The sequence below is a fragment of the Emydura macquarii genome, unplaced genomic scaffold (genome assembly GCF_026122565.2).
Source record: "Emydura macquarii macquarii isolate MOO-44397 ecotype Brisbane River unplaced genomic scaffold, CSIRO-AGI_Emac_v2 contig_1045, whole genome shotgun sequence".
Lineage (NCBI taxonomy): Eukaryota > Metazoa > Chordata > Testudines > Chelidae > Emydura > Emydura macquarii.
This window is the reverse complement of record NW_027131182.1, coordinates 18,662,232-18,683,331: the sequence shown is the minus strand read 5'-3', so window position 1 is coordinate 18,683,331 and position 21,100 is coordinate 18,662,232. Positions and strand designations below refer to the sequence as shown.

At 37.7% G+C, this 21,100-nt stretch overlaps 1 protein-coding gene across 1 annotated transcript in view; it reads left to right on the top strand.

Moving 5' to 3' along the window:
- The window catches only part of HCN1 (hyperpolarization activated cyclic nucleotide gated potassium channel 1), a 276,543-nt gene that overhangs the window by 230,104 nt on the left and 25,339 nt on the right, over nucleotides 1-21,100 (top strand). The window contains exon 6 of the mRNA XM_067545675.1: nucleotides 17,541-17,781. Coding sequence (XP_067401776.1) covers nucleotides 17,541-17,781 — 241 coding nt within the window. The remainder of the gene's footprint in view (nucleotides 1-17,540; nucleotides 17,782-21,100) is intronic.

Below are 21,100 nucleotides of genomic sequence, written 5' to 3'. Positions count from 1 at the left end.
ATCACTTGAAATAAAAAATGCTGCATAGAGTGGGCATATGTAAAACATTCAACTCAATATGTAAGATAGTAAATGTTTCCTGGTCTGGCAAAATCATTCAAACTGTAGAATTTAGGGGCCTAATCCAAAGCTCTTTGAAGTCAGTGAGAATCTTTCCATTGACTTCAGTCAGTTGTGGATCAAGTACTGTAAGTTTGTCCACTGTAAGTGCAAGTTATTGTTGTTATTCACCACAAGGAAGAGGTGAACATGATGGCATGCATTGTCTGGTATTGAAGAAAATGGATGTGCCTACTTTTTTGCACACAGACATCCAATTTGCACTTGAAATTATGGTAATTGTATGTTTAAAATAGGGAAGAACTCCCTATGCATTTTTTCCATGCAAACTTTCAGCCTTCCTGTTTGAAAATATGGCCCTAAATAACTGCCGTGCACTAATAGGGTAAGCAAACCATGCAAGAAGTGTTCTGATTGCTCTTTTATAGATGAATTCTTCAGTTGATTCACTGATGATTTAAGAGGGTAAATCCTATTAAAGCTGTGGAAGGTATCCAACTTAATCCTTTCCACAGCAGTGCAAGAATAGATTTCTTATCATATAATTGTTTCTTTCCAGTGCCACTCTGGTGCAAAAAAAAGTGAGTATTCTACAGCAATAGCCCAAAATACAATAGTTACTCTATTGTAAACTGGTATTTTGGACCATTATTGTAAGACATTGTATAATAGTAAGCAAAATCCTGGTACTTACAAAAATATTTTGTCAGAATGGTATCATTTTCAATTGAGTTGGCTCTAATATACCAATCCCTTATTATTCCTGTAGTTACTACTGCCTGAAAAAGTGTGGGTGTTCTCTTCAGTACCAAAACATAACCGCTGCATAAACATCTCCTATGCTGGCAAATTTTATTAAAAAAATAAAATGTAATAGGGAGAATAATGATGATTGTTCTCTGTCCATAATATGATCACCTCTCACAGCACCTTTATATCTTTCCAATATATTTTTCAGTATGTCTTGCAGTATCTCTAGAGATAACTTACAAATGGCCATATTCCAGGTGAATGGGGGCAGTGACATAATAAGATGATGAATTGGACTGATTCACCATGAGAAGTACCTAAACTGTAGGAGATTAGTGTTTGGGAATTCTAATGGAATCACTCTACTATATGCCTTTGTCATCTCAAGACTAGACTAGTACAATGCACTATACAGAGAGGCTATGTGGGTATGTGGCTATGTGGGTATGTCTTCACTGCCAGCTCCACAGCGATTGATTCAGCGGGATCGATTGAGTGGGTAGTGGAGACCCACTCAATGGATCCCAGATGGGCTCTCTATTCGACACTGGTAACCCACCTCTCCGAAAGGAGTAAGGCTGCATTGACAGGCAGGCACCTCCCGTCGATGCAATGCCGTGAAAACGCTGCAGTATGGCAACGTAAGTAAGTTGACAGGAGATACGCAAGTTACGTTCTGTAGCTTGCGTATCTCCCATTGACTGCCAGTGGCAGTGAGACCAGGCCTCAGAAGGGAAATTGGTGCAGAATGTAGGTGCCTAATCATTAAGCTGGTCTTCACATTGAAAGCACGTGGACATTATGAGTTTATCTAGTTTATCTGAGAGTCCACCTCTCTCACATCTGTAAACAGTGGAGATCCTGGGTCATAGCCTTCTGTTTTAAATATGAAGGGGCTGGTGACAGGTGATTTTCCTTGAAAGATCCTTGTTCCCCATTATTGTTTGCCAGGGCCTATATTTGTTAACTTTCCATCCATGCCATGAGGCCCATGTTCTGAGCCATTGGATAGGAGGTATGTTGCTGGATCTGGATGGTTAAATGATGGGATGTTATGATTATCATAGTGAGTAAATACAATTTGAAATTTTATGGGCTGATCTGTATAAATTGATATTTTAGAACCTAGCTTAACCTATCTCTGATCACAGTAGAACAAGGTGCTGAAGTACTAATGGTACAGTAGGTAATGTGGAAACCTTCTACCAAGTATAAAAAGTCTCCCATCAATGGTTAGTAGAAGTAAAGTAGGTTGTGTTCACTCACATCTGTCACAAATAATGCCCTGCAGAGAGTGATACTTTTAATATTATGCCTAACTGCATGAAAAACATGACAAACAAACCATGAAAGAATATAAAAAACTAAGACATCTGCCTAGCTGTTGAGCAGAATTTGGCTGATATACAGTGTGCCTTGTCATTCTCTAATCCCAGATACGGTCTTATTATATTATTACTTATAGCAATGTGACAAATTTAGCATGTGAGAAAAAGGTTAATACCTTTTCTGAGCCACTATTTAAAGTTCATAGCTGGCCTATTTTTAGGCCACAGTGTGAGAAGATGTTGGCTGAATATAGATACAGATCATGTGTCGTTGCAGAATATAGAACATTGGGATAGTTCATCTCCAGAGAATGTAATTAGGACTGAAAGAAGAATCTTCTTGCCTCTCACCTTTTTATATGTAGATTATATACTTTAGTTATACAAGCATACACCTTTACATGAATTATATTAGCCTCCTCTTACTTTTTAAGTGAAATTAATTGCAAATGTAGTCCTGATGTGACATATTATGTTTAAAACTCAATTTGGATTGGTAAATGTACCAAAGCCCTTACATAAAATTATTGGCAGGTAATTCAAAGAAAGGATAGTCAAATGTACATCCTGCCTGATAACTGCAAGGTGCCCATATTCAACAGTACAGTAGCTTCACTTTCTTAAAGTATATCACTGATATGCATTATCTATGCCACTAACCTGTAGTTATAATATATTGTTACTCAGTACTGCAATAACAGGGCTTTCAAGTGATCTCTTGTGATATAAAATCAATAGAGCTTAAATGTATTCATAGAAATAAAGATTAAGTTGTAGCCTTGTTTAACATGATTTGAAACTTTCTGAATAAGTCATGGGACCATATTTCATATGGAAATAATCCTCAGTCCATATTTAATTCATAAGGTAGGTAATGGGCACATAATTTAAATGCTATTAACAGTTAAATACTCGTAATGCTTCAGGCCTGCAAATGAACAGAGATTGTTTTTGCCTCACTCAAATACTCTTTTTAAAATGTCTGTCATATTGCACTGACTCTTTTCCAGTGGTCACTGACTCCATTTCAGATATTTAGTAGCCTTATAGTTACTAGGATCTATACGTTATAGCTTTTGGTTGTATATCAATACAGACTCAGAGAAATATGCTTCTGATCCAACATCCTTGGTTCTCTACTGAGGTTGTTGCTTCAGTCAGCTGTTGCTGCTTGTGCTCCCAACAGTTGCTGCGGCTCTTCAGACTTTTTGTCCCCCATGTACATCTGTCTTGTCCCACAACTTCCCATCTTCAACAGCCACTCTTCAGCAGCTCCCTAGTCCCACATGTACCTTTCCACTAGGCTACACTAGGGCAGCTAAACTCACTCATAAACATTTATCAGCTGTTCAAAGGCTCTCTTCTGATCCCAACTCATCAGGCTTCCTCTGTCAGTTGACTATCACTTTCCTGGATGACATCCCACATACACCTTGCAGCAAATTTGTGCTCCAAAATTTGTTTTCATTATTATTCTAGCTCTGCATGTTTATGAAGATACAGTTGGTTCATACTTTCAGGATTAACAGATGTGATATAGTCTTCCTGAGACTTCAGACAACACTAATTGTGACAAAAGCAATAGCTAGCTATAGTTTGGGATAAAGGCTTCACCACAACCCTGCCACAGGGTGGCTGACCACACTGCTTTGGAGCTACAGAACACTACTGACATTGCTAACTAGACCACCTACTGCCACCACCCCACCTAGCATTCAAGAGAGCACTAGCTGATCCTGTTCCAGTGCTCTTCCCTGATAGCACAGTCATACCAGAATTTTGTCCTAAGTGATTTGCCTCAGTTCATATAGTAAGCCAATGATCAAGATGGCAATAGAATCCTAATTACATATGCTCTACTCTTCCTCCTGTTTGTCTTTCCCTTTAGATCCCAGTGATATGTATAGAACCATGTTTTTATCTGAAAAAAATCCTGTTTTAGTAAATAAGATTATCACTCATGCTCCTGTTTCTCCTGCTTAAAAAGCCAAATTAATCTCGTAAGTGTTTTTAAATGTCTGCTTTTACTCTGCTTTGAGTTGCTGTCTTTACCTAATGTTGGACTATGTTCACAGCATGTGCAAGTGTGCCAATGCATTGAGATTGTGCATTAAGAAAAAATTAATTCCTAACTTCATCTATATTCATAATATAAATTTGAACTTGATTGAATGCCTAGAAATCAAATTAGATGGAAACAGAAATGTAACTATGAAAACTCCCAACATAATTTGAATATTGATATTTCAAAGCTCAGCTAACTATGATTTATCCAGTATAATCAGTTAGATTTAATTTAAGCCATTACATCATTTTATACAGAGAGATTTTGAACCAGTGGGCTTTTAATTCATAACAGGAAAGAACAGTTAACCTATCAATTAATGAAATAGTAGCATTTTTTAACCAAAAGTCCTTGGACAGTTTCTAAAGTATCAGTGCACAAATCACCACTGATTTTTGGTTTTAGTCTTATTTTGTCTGCTGTACTATATATGTAGGATCCTGAAAAAGTATGTCCCCTTCAGAGCCTTCTCATTTGCTGACTCATTTCATTTCAGCAAATAGGACTGCAGCATGCAGATGTCCGAGGTGGAGGGCAAAGCAGAGGGAAGAGTGGGGGGGAGTACAAGAGGCAGAGGTAGAAACAGGAGGGGAGAGGGCAGAGTGACTTAAATATCTTGACACAGATCCATCATTCATTAGTGAGCTCATGGGCAGCAGCAGACAGGTTGTCAAATTCTGTTCTCACTTACACTAATGTAAACCAAGAGTAATTGAGAATTTGACCTGGAGACCAACAAAATGTTGTGGACACATCTTCCTCCCTGTTCCTAGCGCTTTGTGAGCTTTTCCTGTTATTCAGTTCTTTCAGTCCCATCCAAATTCACAATGTCCTAAACACAGACTCTTCCTCCCAACTATTGGCCTCCAAATGGTTTATTTTCTTCTGCCCACTACTGAGTCCTCTCTTCCTCCCACATGAGGCAGGCCAGGTAGCTCAGGTATGTGCTGAGCTATCACTGGCTGCTCTACCTCACTAGTGCTTGTTGCCTTCTGACTGTGAGGCACTGCTGCTAGGATCCTGCCTTAACTTGGCTCTAATAACAGAAGAAGATACCAACTAGAGGAAAGAAAGGAGGAAAGAGGTGGAGAAGATTTACTTCTAATGGATGTCACAACCCCCCCCCCCCACTAGTCAATACAGAATTGTTCAAAGTCAACTCAAGAGGAGTGGGGGGGAAGGAATGGGGAAGTAGAATAGAAGAGGAGGAATAGGAGCTAAATCTATAAAAATTGCACAATACTATGTGAAAATAACATTTATATTCTGATTTAAGTTACCAAAACCAATACATTCATCTACACCTGAAAAGTCAAACTTCAGTTTATTGTGTATTAGATCAGTTACAGAGATGGACTCTAACAATAAACTTCTGATCAAGATCTGGGTTCTAATTTACCCAAAGTTTTGGGGTGCTCAGATCCAGTAGTGAAATCATGGCCCTGTTGAAATCAATAGGAGTTTTTCATTGATTTTAACTGGGCCAGAATTTCATTCAAGGTCTGGCATTTAAAGAAGTTTCCAGTGTGTCATTCAGATCCTGTATACAGTGTTGTTGTAGCTGTGTCGGTCCCAGAATATTAGGGTGACAAGGTGTGTCTCTCACCAACAGAAGTTGGTACAAAAAAAGATATTACTTCACCCACCTTGTCATTCAGATCCTGAGTCAGCTTCCCCAATGTCCAAGATGTTAGTGTATAGGGTTTTGTTTCAAGCACATCATGAATCAGTTGAAGCTAGGGGAGCAAGTGATATAATGTTGTTACAGATCTATGCATGCACAAAGATAGCTTTGCTACTGAAAGCTATTTATAGAAATGTATGGCTGGAAGGGACTTCGAGAGGTCATCAAGTCCAGCCCCCTGTGCTGAGGCAGGACCAAGTAAACCTAGATCATCCCTGATAGGTCCAATCTTTTCTTAAAAACTTCCAATGATGGGGATTCCACAATCTCCCTTGGTAAACTATCCTTATAGTTAGAAAATTTCTGCTAATATCTAACCTAAATCTCCATTGCTACAGATTAAGCCAAATATTTCTTGTTTTACCAGCAGTGGGGATGGAGAACAATTTATCACGATCCTTTTTATAATGGCCCTTAACATATTTGAAGACTGTTCTCGGGTCCCCCCTCAATTTCTTGTCTTAAGACTAAATTTGCTCAGCTTTTTAAATCTTTTGTCATAGGTCAGGTTTTCCAACTCTTATTATTGTTGTTCTCCTCTGCATTTTCTCCAGTTTGTCCACATCTTTCTTAAGGCATGGTTCCCAAAACTAGACAAAATACTCAGCTTCATCAGTGCAAAGTAGAGCAGAATGATTATCTCTCATGTCTTACATATGTTAATACACCCCAGATATTAGTCTTTTTTGCAACTCCACTACATTGGCTCATGTTGCGTTTTTGATCCAGTATAACCCCCAGATCCTTTTCTGCAGTACTAATGTCCATCCAGTTATTCCCCATTCTTTATTTGTGTACTTAGAACAAAAAAATTAAGTGTGTAGTAATTTGCGCTTGTCTTTACTGAATTTAATCATTTTTATTTCAGACCAATTATCTAATTTATCAAGGTCATTTTGAATTTTAACTCAGTCCACCAAAGTGCTAGCAATCCCTCCTGACTTCGTGTCATCCGTACATTTTATAAGCATGCACTCCACCTTATTATCCAAGTTGTTAATGAAAATATTAAATAAAGTACCAAACCCAGGACAGATCCCTGCTGGACCTCACCAGATACAACCTCTGAGTTTGACAGTGAACGATTAATAGCTACTCTTTGGGTACTGTTTTTCAACTATTTGCGCTCCCTCTTGATAGTAATTTCATCTAGATCACATTTATCTAGTTTACTTATGAGAATGATTGTTTGATAATTTGTTCCAGTATCTTTGATTTGTCTATAATTCCCTGGGTCCACCTTTTTCCCCTTTTAAAAATAGGTACTATGTTTGCCCTTCTCCAATCCTCTGGCATCTCACCTGTCCTTCATGAGTTCTCAAAAGTAATCGCTAATGGTTCCGAGATTGCTTCAGCTAGCTCCTTAAGTATCCCAGGGTGAATTTTGTCAGGCCTGCCAACGTGAATACATCTAGCCTATGTAAATATCCTTTAATCTTTTCTTTCCCTATTCTGACTTGCATTCCTTCCCCCTAGTTGTTAATATTAATTGCGTTAACTGGTCACAATTAATCTTTTCCATGAAAACTGAAGTAAAATTGTCATTAAATGCCTCAGCCTTCTTGGTGTTGTCCATTATTAGCTCTCTTTCCCCTCTAAATAGTGGACCTACTCTTTCCTTTTTCTTTCACTTACTTCTAATGTATTTGTAGAACCTATTCTTATTGTCTTAATGTCCCTTGATAGATGTAACTCATTTTGTGCCATATCCTTTATGATTTTGTCTCTAAAAGTTTGATTCTTCACCAAACAAATGTAAGGTTTAAAAATACGGTAAAGTACTTGAAAAATGTTTGAAATAAGAACAGTTATAAACTAACTAAACAATAGCTGCACCCTTGTATGAAGATTGTTATGGGAAACATTACTGGATTTATAGACCACCCAATTTTTAAATGTCAGTTAAAATATTTATATTTTTGAAGTACTGAAATGTCTCATATTCAGTCAAAATTAAAAGCCTCCATAAGTTTCATTACAAAAAATGGAGATCCTTTTTGTTGTAAATGCCATCAACTGGAAAGTAAGCTGAGAGTTGCACATTCTGCAAGATGTTTAATAGATTCATAGATTATAAAACCAGAAAGGACCATTTATGTGATCATCTAGTCTGACCTACATAACACAGACTATAGGACTTCCTTGAATTAATTCCCATTTGAACTAGAAGCATATCTTTTAGAAAAACTTCCATTCTTGATTTAAAGATTGACAGTGATGGAGAATTCACCATAACACTTGGTCAGTTAATCCAATGATTAATTACCCTGACTTTTAAAAATATATTTTATTTCTAGTATGAATTTGTCTAGCTTCAACTTCCAGACATTAAATCTTGTTATACCTTTGTCTGCTAGCTTGAAGAACTCTTCATTATCAAATTTCTGTTCTGCATGTAAATACTTATACACTGTGATCAAGCTATCCTTTAACCTTCTCTTGGTTAACTAGATTGAGCTCCTGGAGTCTATCCTATAAAGCATGTTGTCCAATCCTTTAAATATTCTTGCACCTCTTCTCTGAATTTTCTATTTATTAACATTCTTCTTGAATTATGGTCACTGACCTGGACACACTAGAGCTAAATACAGAGGTATTATTATCTTCCTATACTCCTACTTGAGATTCCCTGTTTATATACCCAGGGACTGCATAATGCTTTTTGCATTGATCTTCACTGCAGAGGATATGGGGGAGATTCCCACACCCAAGCCATTCATTTTAGGTGAAAAATGTGCAGAACTGTCCCAGACTGAAGTGTCAAAAATGTGGTTTTGGAATAAATTGATAAATTAAACAGTAATAAGTCACCAGAACCAGATGGTATCCACCCATGAGTTCTGAAGGAACTCAGATATGAAACTGCAGAACAACTAACTGTGGTACATAACCCATCACTTAAATCAATTTCTGTAGGAGGTAACTGAAGGATAACTTATGTAATACCAATTTTTTTAAAGGACTCCAGAGGTAATCCTGGCAATTACAGACCAGTAAGCCCAAATTTAGAACCAGACACATATATGAAAATGATTTGTTGGGGAAGAGTCAACATATCTTTTGTAAAGGGAAATCATGCCTTACCAATCTACTAGAATTCTTTGAGGGTGTCAACAAGTATGTGGACAAAGGTGACCCAGTGGATACAGTGTATCTGGACTTTCAGAAAGTCTTTGGCATGATACCTTACCAAAGGCTCTTAAGCAAAATAAGCAGTCATGGGATAAGAGGGAAGGGCCACTTATGGATCAGTAACTGGTTAAAAGACAGGAAACAAAGGGTAGGAATAAATGGTCAGTTTTCACAGTGGATAGAGATAAATAACAGGATCCCCCAAGGATTCTGGGACCTGTGCGGTTCAACATATTCATAAATTATCTGAAAAAAGGGGGTAATCAGTGAGATGGCAAAATTGGCAGACAATATAAAATTATGTAAAATAGTTAAATCCAAAGCTGACTGAGAAAAATTGGAAAGGAATCTCACAAAACAGGGTGACTAGGCAACAAAATGACAGATAAAACTCAATATTTATAAATCCGAATTAGTGCACATTAGAAAAAATACTCCCAATTAGGCATACAAAATGATGGGGTCTAAATTGGCTTTTATCACTTAAGAAAGAGATCTTGGAATCATTATGGATAGTTTGGTTATTCTTATATTTGTTTCTTGTAAATTATTTATAGCTGTTTTGACTTCTTTTCTAAGTCCAGTTGATTTTTTTTTAAACTACTTTAGCCTTCTTTCTCAATTGTGGGATTGTGAATTTTTGGGGCAATCCAGTAAAATGTTCTTAGACACTTCCTGATTGTCATTCTTATTTTTATGTTTAAATACTTTTGTTTTCAGCTTTATCACATTGGCCTTTTAAAGCACCAGGAATATATATTACTGTTTTGGACTTCGTTCTGTTTGCAAATAACAAATGTAACATGCTCAATAATAAGCAATTCCAATCCCTCTAGTTTATTTCCCAGGCACCTAGTTTTGGTATACAATTAATGTTACATGGCAAGACACATCAAGTCCCATATCTTGCACATATTTGAAAATGAGACTTTAGGCTCTTAAATAAGTTAGGCATTGCAATGCTGAGTGCAGTATCACCTAAACACCTTTAAAAATTGGGCCACATAGTAGCTCCATTGGTGTCAATGGGAATACTTATGTGCTACACATGCTTAAATGCCTTGCTGCACTGGATCTTTAGTCTCTATTCTTGTCTGCCTAACGTAACTATTATCAAGTAAGTATTCTAGTTACACATAGGGGACATTTCTTGCATGCTAAAATGTATATGAATGTTGCTATCCTTTTGGAATTCCAAATATGAAAGTGCAGACATCAGCTTATCTTGGACCAGAAAACTAAGATACCAATAAATGTAGATTTTCAAACTGCAGTTTAATTGTTTATTTAATAAAGGAGACTAGTTCCCATAGAAACCACTACATCAAATAGTACTGATTCCAAATTGCATCATGTATTGAATTGCAATGTGTATTTGTGTAAGTTTGGCTACAACTGAGTGTGTTTGGGAATTTTGTCAGGCAACTACTCACTCTTACAGCATCAACGTTAGTGAAGGACAGACTTCAAAAGGTGTGGATTTTGGATAACTATTCAAAAAATGTGGATATTTATCTGACCTATTGGAACTCCAGAAGCATGTAACATTGGACTGGTAATCTCACAGTTATAGGCTTCCTTACAATATTTCCAGCACTTCTGTTATGGATGATATTTTGACACTTCTGGTTCTTGTCCCAACTGGAAATCAAAATTAAAAACATTAGAACATTTCAGAAACTTAAAGAAGTTTCAGAATAAACTCGGTTATAAGAAGGGACCAAGATTTTCTGATTGGATATAGGAGGCCATTTTTCCTTCCTTTTTTGCGATCTGCACTAGAAAGCCTAACAGAAATATAGTACAACAATGTTTTCTCACAAAGGTCAAACAAGGAAAGGAAATTAAGAAACAATGAGGACAGTTGAATATGCTTTATCAGACTGACTTTACTGAAGATTTGGCTGAACGAGAAAGCCTTAAAAGGATTATCCTATCTGCAATTGAAGTTAATATAATGATAATTCCAATGTATAAAAAATGTCCACAAAGAATTGAATAGAAAACAATCACATAGGGAAGGAAAGGAGAAGTATCCAGAAGGCCAGCATTTAATACAGATTCTCAGGGATGAGTTAACTCTACATCCCGAGGGTTGCAGATACACAAATACCTTATCTAAAGGGCTCTGCATTATCTTATGCATTTATGGAGACTAACTTACACTAATAGAAGTTATAAATAACTGCAGTGAAGTCCATGGAATTACCCTAGTGTAAAACTGTGTAGGTGAAATCAAATCAGGACCTTAGTGTTGTTAAAAGTGCTAATTACTCCAATAAGCAAACAGTGGAAGAAGAAGGTTAATATTAACCACTGAACTATTACACCTAGCATCATGCCTGTTTTTCACCACAAAGACAGAGGAAAATAGTCAATACTCTTCAAAAGAGAGACAGAGAGAGATGAAAATGTCATTGATCAAACAGATTAATGTGTAACTATGTCGTTTTCAGGTATAAGTAAAAGGTTTGGTTTTTTTTTAAGTGCAGTGTTAATGGCTAATTACAAAAAATATACTTAAGCTTCCAGAGTCCCTGGCCATAATGTTCTGTATATTTTCCTGTAGTTGCTTTTTGTTACTTGCCAAGAAAAATTGTTTTCTCAGTATTGCTCCTTTTGTGCTTATCTCTTCCTGGGGTAATTTGCTTGCTCTGGAAGATGAATATTGATTATACTCTGTGCAGCCTAGTCTGTCAAAAGACCAGGAAATTGAAGTAAAGATCACAAGTTATTTTTTGTTTTCCTGAAACAGTTCTTCATCCTTTTATGCAGAAGCAGAGTTTAAGAAGAGTATAAACAAGAGGCACTCTGAATTAAATTCAATGTTGTTAGGGTTCAGCTACTCATGTCCTATATGCCACCCACAAGTATAGACAAAGGCTGTGTCATCAGCAGTCTTTACTGGTGATGATTTTATGTTTTTCTTCCAAGTCATTGTTAAAACTGTTATGTAGTGGGGAGCCAAAAACCCCATTCTTGCAGTACCTCACTAGAAAAACACCTGTTCAATGATGATTCCCCAGTTTTAATTACATTTTGAGACCTGTCAGTTTACCAGTTTGTTACCATTTAATGTATACTTTAATTTGTATCATTCTAGATTTTTAATCAAAATATCGTGTGATGTTAAGTTGAATGCTTTGTAGAAGTCTAAATATATTATATCAACACTATTACCTTTATCAACCAAACTTGTATCCTCACCAAAAATAAATATCAAATTAGTCTGACAGGATTTATTTACCCATGTTGATTGGCATGGATTATATTACTTTGCTTCAATTCTTTATTAATCGATTTGAAAATCAGCCATTTCATTATTTTTACTGGGAATGATGTGAGGCTGAGAGGCCTAGAATTACCCAGATAGTCTAGTTACCCTTTTAAAATATTGGCACAACATTAGCTTTCACCCCGTCTTCTGGGACTTCCCCAGCTTCTAAGTCTTATTGAACATTAACTGTCCAGAGTTCTTGTCACTGGTATAATTTAGGAGAGCATAATCGTTGCTGTAAATTGTCCCAGCTTGAGTATTTTCCTAGGATCCACTCCACTGACAGGGGACTCCCCAAGCACATCACAGTCCAGCTCTGTTCTCTCACACTCTTTCCCTGCTCTAACAAGCCCGTCCCCTCCAGCCAACAGGGGCACAAGTGACGTAAAATGAGTTATGCCAGCTCTATGCACCACCTGGAACAACTCCGTATGCCCCCACTGTCCTGTCAGGGCAGTTCTCCATCCCCTTTGTACCACTGAGCACTGGTGTACATCTCATTCTAACCCCCAAACCACAACCAAGATACAGAGTGTGACCAGCTTCATGTGGTGGGCCCAACTAAGACAATCCGATGGTTGTCATAGCAGCCAGAGCCCTTTGAAAGAGTCATCAATCATCTTCATGCATACTGAAGACATGCAGAGCAATAAGATCTGATGATTTCAACAAAGGTTAAATCTTACTCTGGGAGTTCTCAGTGCTGATTTCCCTTTAACCACTTTATATATAATATTTTCCCCCAGAGATTTCACTCATTAGTTGCGTGGTTTTTCGTTATGGAGAGGAGAAGCTAGATGCTTACTCCTGATGGTGCCATATCCTGGAGTACAGTCTGGGTCCTATCATGAAGAACCTACTCCGGCAAAACTTCAGTGAGAGATTTTTATGTGTACAGAATTCAGGCTTTGTTACTGCAATTTGTCCTTGTTACCGTTTCTTGAAACACCAAGATATTTTTATAGTGCTTTTCCAAAATTACATAAAACCCACATCCATAATCTTTACTCCTTTCTATCTGCCCAATTAATACAAGATGTAATAAATGTCATGTGATACACAAGAACTTCGGGTTGCTGCATGATTTGTGATTAAGATCACCAAAAAATCCATATTAGTCATCTTGACAGATTTCACATCTAAATAAAAGAACAATTTATGGAAAAACAAAACACTTAAAATATCATTTAGGTACTCAGTCTTCATGTATTTCTCTCTCCCTTCTAATTTTCCACCATCTCACATTTTAAATAAAGGAATTTTGTATTTTAGCATAAACACTTATATAAATAAAAACTACATAAAATGAATGCATTCACTAGAACAACAATGGCAGAAATTATCACAGCAATGGCTGTGTAAATCAAAGCAGCCCCTAGACAGTCTTAACTGATAAACTGAGTGTGTGTGTGTGTGTGTGTGTACAGGTGTATATATAGATATAGATTGTACATAGCAAGAGAGATAAGTAGATAAGAGAAATGAGTTCTCAAGAGGATATATATATATATTTTCAAAGAAAGAGAAAGACATAATTAAAGTATAGTTTAATGTATTTTCCAAGTAGACAGAGGTTCCCTCTGTTTTGGGGTTGGAAGCTCTGTAGGTGGTAGATAGGCTTCCATCTGTATTCTTTTATGTCTTTCTCTGGAGTCATTTCCACATCTCATCCATCACCTTCATTCTCTCTTTCCCACCCTCCCCTTTTCTATTTTCTTGTTTCCTCTTTTTTCTCCCCACCCCCTCATGATTTATTATTAATTATTTCTCTTCCCACCCCATCCTGCCTTTGTGCAAGATTTTTCCTCCCCTTCCTTGAGTCTGTCTGAAGCTCCCACTTTTCAGTCTCTTTCTCAAAGTTCACTTCTGTTTCTCCTCCTGTCCTCTCTCCCCACAATCCTTCTTCTTTCTGTCTTTCCCCTTCATTTTTGCTCACTCCTCATCCCTCATCTCTTTCTCCCTGCTGTTCCATCCATTTCTCTCTCCTTCCCTTCCTGCCTACCTTCTCACTCTCCCTGCCTTCCAATTCCCACACCTCCCCTAGCTCTCTTACAAAGCCTACCCCACTTTCCCGGCTGGCTTCATTTCTCTCCTTCCCTGCACTTACAAAAGGGATCAGTGCTGCTACCAAAACAGAAAACAGGCTGGGATGGGATGGCTGGATGGGAGGCTGCTTGAAGTCATTGGGTAGGCAAACAAGGAACCGCCAGCCATTGTCTTCTCCCTGGCTTCAGCCAAGAGCAAATTAAGGCTATATGGTGTTCCATGTGATATGGGTTGCTCCCATAGTTCCACCCCCAACTGTGAATGGAGGTATCAGAGGGCTCCCTTTCCAGATAGACAGTGGCAGTAGCAAGGAAAGCCTTTATCCCTACTGTGGAGTGGCAATAGAGGAAGAAGCAGGTGTCTCTTCACCCCTCAGAGAGACAGGAGAGGCAGCAGGGCTTTCCCTGGAATACTTATCCCATCATATCTGATGTATCTACTTGTGTCCCTGCACTCTCCTCCTTCCACAAAGTCCTCTGGTGGACAGTGATAGCAGGACCCCCCAGAACAATGACTCTGGATTGCTAACACTCCATTGAGAAGAATTGGACAGTTCATATCTTTCAGAGCCATTGTTTCAGGCTGTCTGCAGACTCAGTTACAGTCACTTCACATTTTCTAGCTTTTCTTTGAAAACATAGGGGCTAGAATCTTTTTTTAATGAAAGCTCAGAATCTGATGTTGAGTCCCAGAGTTGAGGCCCTAGGACTGGGATGTATGCCTCAGTGTTGCTCTGGCTTCAGCCAATGATAGGCAATGATTTTGTATTATGAGCAGGAGTAAGTCAGTTGCTCCAACTCTCAGTGGTCTCTTCTTCAATCCATCCGTCTCATCTGATGCTATATCCTCCTCCTACCACTGGTTTTCATGGGAGCCAATCAGAGCAAACACAGGGAAAGGATCAGACTTAGGAGCTTAGATGCTCCTTCTATTTGTTTTCTACACTACCATTGCCTCTGGCCAATTGGCCCAAGCAGTCACATGCAGCAAGAATTATTATGCCCTGCCCATGCAGCGGGCTCATGCCTTCTAGTGGAGCCTGACTGACAGGCTGGGAGCCAAGGCAGTAAGAAGGTGAAGAAAGAAAGGAAGTAGACTGAACAGTGAGGAAAGGAGAGTGCCTTTATTTTCTCTCCATTCCTCAAAGAAAAGCTTGCAAATAAAACTGTGTGAATCTATGTGACGCTTGCCATTGATTTCAGTGGGATCAGAATTTCACCATCTGCCCTTTTGCACCCATGAGACCCATTTGCACCCCTTAGAACTTTGCCTCTTGCACAAGTTGTGACAAGTCTTATTTTTTATTCACTCTGGCTCTGGCTCTGGCTCAACACTTCCTGAGCCAGAGGGGCAGTTTCCATACATTCTTCATGTTATCATGTAAGTTTTGTTTGTCCCCTGTTCACTTCACTAAAAAGAAGAAGCAGCAGCAAACATATATATACAGAGCTATTGTATTGTTGAGACCAAGGTCAAAGGGAATGGCTATAGTTCTCCTTTTGAAGAAAAAATGTGCCCTTGTGCTTAGAGACCCTTCTGTTTTCACCTTGTCATAACATAGAGAAATTTTCCTCAGGGAGTGTCCTAAAATGTCATCTGTCCCAGAGATAGGAGAAGGAAATACATTTGCCCTGGGCTTTTTTTATTGGGGAATAAGAAATTGATGGGGATAATAACTTCCTGCCCCCCGGACACCTGGTTTGCTTCATGTTCTTCTTCCAGTTTCATTCATTTTGGAGGATCCATTCTTTAGTTTGGATTTTCTCTCTTCACTCTTGCTCCATACACGTGCTTCATTGGTCAGCAAATGACACATATCTAGTGATTGCTAAGGCAGTCTTTGTGACTGGCGCCATCTAGTAGTCACCCTTAAACTCTTTCTAGATGGCATTACCTCAGTATTTGCTGCATTCCCTAAACCTCCTTATATTGCTGTAGTGAATGCCTGGGAAACACTGCTGTTACTGAAGTAACATTTAGCTTTCTAAGGCAATTGGCATGATATAAATAGTCTCACTGTTTGCATTTTCTTGTGTTTTTGAATGTGGTTATGTATTTATATGCAGATAATAATATATATATTTTGTTATACTTTTAATACATTGGTTGCTAACTGTACACAGTAGGCTGTGTCCTGTTGAAATCTCTCTTCATTGCCCAGTACCAATCAGTCTCATGAAATGTTCTTCAGCGTGGTAGCTTGTAAACCCGGTGCATGGCATTAAATACACAGTCCAAGGGAGTATTCCTAAGTAAGACAAAGTAAGGTCGGCAAGATTTGTTTTACAAATCACTTCCAAATCACATCTTTGGATTTAAAATAAGTAGCATGTTTAATCTTGTAATGTTTCCCTTTAGATGCAATGTCTGCCAATGGTACTGATAATGCAAACTGATTTGCTAGCTTGGACCCTTAAAACACGCATAGAGTCCTTGAAGACAACCCAACACTGTGTGGGTGTAAAGGTCCATTTATATGGATTGCAGCCTATAACTTTTTCTTTAGTTACCATATGTTCAGATCTGACAGTTCCTGATCCAAAGGAATCTTTCCATTGACTTCAGTGGGCTTTGGATGAGGTTTATAACGAGCATGTGTGTTACCCTTAAAGCTGCTGCGATTGTGTAAATGCCATTGATATAAATGTCAAAAATAAAGATTCAGATTTTCTGTTGGTATAACTTCCCTCCGTTTATAAGGGTTATGCCAACAGAGAATTTGTTCCATCTTCTTTTCCACACTGTTCCCTTGTTACAGATTTTTCAGGGGCTGCTAATCATTTATAGTTTCTGTCTAGACATCATTTTTCTTAAAAATCAAGGAGAATAAGTTACAAGGAGACCCATGAAGACCCTAACTTTCACCTCAATAAAGAATCTCTGGTGTGGGGTTTTTTTGGGGGAGAGGAATTTTGAGGGTTTTTTTTTTTTGTTAGTTTGGTTTGTTTGGTTTTTGTTTGTTTGCTTGGGGGGGATTGTTTTTTTGTTTCATTTACCACTTTAGTGGAAACAGAAATAAAAATGACTAGAAATGAGGCAGAAAATGAAAGAGTTATGTCTAATAAGAACACAGAGAATTTCTATTGAAAAAAAGTCTTGTCTTATTGTGTACACTATTTTTGTTTTTTTGTTTTCCCTGTCCACTCTAGGATGTCTATTTGCTGACTGTTATTATCATTATGTTTCCCTCCCATTTAGGAGATAGTCAATTTCAACTGTCGCAAGCTGGTTGCCACAATGCCTCTTTTTGCTAACGCAGACCCCAATTTTGTGACAGCTATGCTGAGCAAGCTTCGGTTTGAGGTGTTCCAACCCGGCGATTATATTATCCGAGAAGGAGCAGTGGGTAAAAAGATGTATTTCATTCAACATGGCGTCGCTGGTGTCATCACTAAATCCAGTAAGGAGATGAAGCTGACAGATGGCTCTTACTTTGGAGGTGAGTAATAAGGAAATGCATGATAACATATGGGGTGAATGTACTAGAACAAAACATGTTTAAATGTCAGCATTTAGAGATATTAGAATGTGTCTGCTGAGTATTTGTTGCCTGGAGAATTCTGATGTTGACAGAGAATAATGCTTTCAATATTTTTAAATAATACATTTAGAGACTGCTTTCCAGTTCAGTAATAGGTTATCCTCTATAGCTAGTAAGCTTTCTCAGGTGTTTCTCCAGTAATATTCTCAATTAAATTGTCTGATTTCAAAGTGACATTGAATTCAGAGCACTCTTAGGTAATGTGCTTACTAAGGAACTCAATAATTTGCAAAATAATTTTAACAGGCTAAAATATTTCTAAGGTAAAATAAACATAATTCATCTTTTTTAAAAGAGGTTCTGGGTTTTTAGACACCAGTGTAAAAGTATACCTATGTGATAGACTCCAGTGTACAAAGAAGTTAGAGAGCTGATAAAGGACCATTGATATATAGGTTTTTTCTGATATCCTCTCTGGAGCTTTCAGACTGGCATTAGTGCTCTTTCACTAATTTTTAACATGCAACAATGACTAGCATTCCAGTATGTGCTGTCATAGACTGGCATCTCTAATTGGACCAGACAGCTCTATGTGTGATGTAAATTCATAAAAACTAAACATAATTTTGGTCCAATTTAATTCAACTGGTAGTCCTAGTGAAGAGCAAGATTCTGTTTATTGAAGGTATATGAAATATGTGACATGTGGATGAGGATATACCTTTTTATATATAATATCTGACCAGCATGAAAATATTGCAGCTGTAATTGTAAGATATTCTAGTGCAATAGAATAGGAATTTGCTATAAGAGTAGCAATAGGCCTGATTTTCAGAAGTTTTGAGCACTGGAGTTATCATTAGCTTTAACTGGAGTTGCAGATCTGGCTCTTTGCGAGTTAGTTTTGTATTAATTTTAGCTGTATGCTATGAAACGTTAAAAAATTATGTCAAAAGCCTTCCAGAAATACTTAGTTGCATTTAAAGCTTAACAAGTGACATTTAGATGTTGTACAGAAATGAAAAGCTCAGAACTGTGAACATAGCTTATTTGAATTCTTGTTTGAACTGGGATGTGTAGTTCTTTAACCAATTTCATATTACAGAAATATACGGAAACTTGAAACTGTCCTGGCCAGCAGGCTTTGTCATTCTACAGTAGCCCTTTCCAGGTGATTTGTACCAGTGCTTGCAACATTATTTAAATAATGGAATCATGTGCTTATCCTACAGACTTGGAGGCAAGACAAAAAATAGGGCCTTCACCCTGCTCTTAAAAACCTCCAGTGACAGAAATTCCACAACCTCCCTAGGCAATTTATTCCAGTACTTGACTGTCCTGACAGTTAGGAATTTTTTCCTGATATCCAATCTAAAACACCCTTTGTGCAATTTAAGTCCGTTTCTTCTTGTCTTATCCTCAGAGGTTAACCAGAATAATTGTTCTCCCCCCTCCATGTAACTATCTTTTGTGTACTTGAAAACTGTTATCAGGTCCCCTCCTGAGTCTTTTCTACTAAACAAACCCAATCAATCTTTCCTCATATGTCAAGTTTTCTAGACCTTTAATCATTTTTGTTGCTCTCCCCTGGACTTTCTTCAATTTGTTAACATCTTTCTTGAAATGTGGTGCCCAGAACTGGACACAATACTCCAGATGAGGCTGTATCAGTCCGGAGTAGAGAAGGAAGAATTACTTCTCGTGCCTTGCTTACATCACTCCTACTAATACATCCTAGAATTATGTTTGCTTTTTTTGCAACAATGTTACACTGTTGACTCATATTTAGCTTCTGATCCACTATGACCCCCAGATCCCTTTCCGCAGAACTCCTTCCTAGGCAGTTATTTCCTATTTTGTATACATGCAATTGATTTTTTCTTTCTAAGCGGAGTACTTTGCATTTGTCCTTATTGAATTTCATCCTATTTACTTCATACCATTTCTCCAATTTGTCCAGATCATTTTCAATTTTAATCCTATCATCCAAATGACTTTCAAATCCTGCCCCTGCCCTCCAGCTTGATATGGTCCACCAACTTTATAAGTATATTCTGTATGCCATTATCTATATCATTGATGAATATATTGAACAGAACTGGATCCAGGACTGATCCCTGGGAGACCCCACTTGATATGCCTTCCAATTTGACTGTGGACCACTCATAACGACTCTCTGGGAATGGTTTTTCAAACAGTTATCACCCACCTTATAGTAGCTATAGGCTATATTCCCCTAGTTTCTTTATGAGAAGGTCATGTGAGACCGTATCAAAAGCCTCACTAAAGTCAAGATATGCCACATCTACCACTTTTCCCCATCCACAAGGCGTGTTACTCTGTCAAAGAAAGCTATTAGGTTGGTTTGACATGATTTGTTCTTGACAAATCTATGCTGACTGTTACTTATCACCTTATTATCTTCTAGGTATTTACAAATTGATTGCTTAATTATTTGGTCCATTGTCTTTTCAGGTACTGAAGTTAAGTTTACTGGTCTGTAATTCCCTGGGTTGCCTTTATTCCCCTTTTTATAGATAGGCACTATATTTGCCCCTTTCCAGTCATCTGGAATCTTTCCTGTTTTTCATGAATTTTAGAAAATAATTACTGATGGCTCAGATATCTCTTCAATCAATTCCTTAAGTATTCCAGTATGTATTTCATCATATAATGTGTCTAAGTAATTTTTAACTTGTTCTTTTCCTCTTTTAGTCTCAAATCATATCCCATTTTCACTGATATTCACTATGTTAAACGTCCAATCGCTAATAAACTTTTTGGTGAAAACTGAAACAAAAAAGTCGTTTAGCACTTCTGACATTTCCACATTTTCTTTTATTGTTTTTCCCCTCTCATTGAGTAACAGGCCTACCCTGTCCTTGGTCATCTTCTTGCTTCTAAAGTATTTGTAGAATATTTCTTTGTTACCTTTATGTCTCTAGCTACTTTAATCTAATTTTGTGCCCTGGCCTTTCTGATTTTATCCCTACATGATTGTGTTGTTTGTTTATATTCATCCTTTGTAATTTGACCTAGTTTCCACTTTTTGTAGGACTCTTTTTTTGAGTTTCAGATCATTGAAGAGCTCCTGATTAAACCAGGGTGGTCTCTTGCCTTACTCACTATCTTTCTGATACAGTGGGATAGTTTGCTCTTGTGCCCTTAATAATATCTCCTTGAAAAATTGCCAACTCTTTTGAAGTCTTTTTCCCAATAGACTTGCTTTCCATGGAGTCTTATCTACCAACTCCTTGAGTTTGCTAAAGTCTACCTT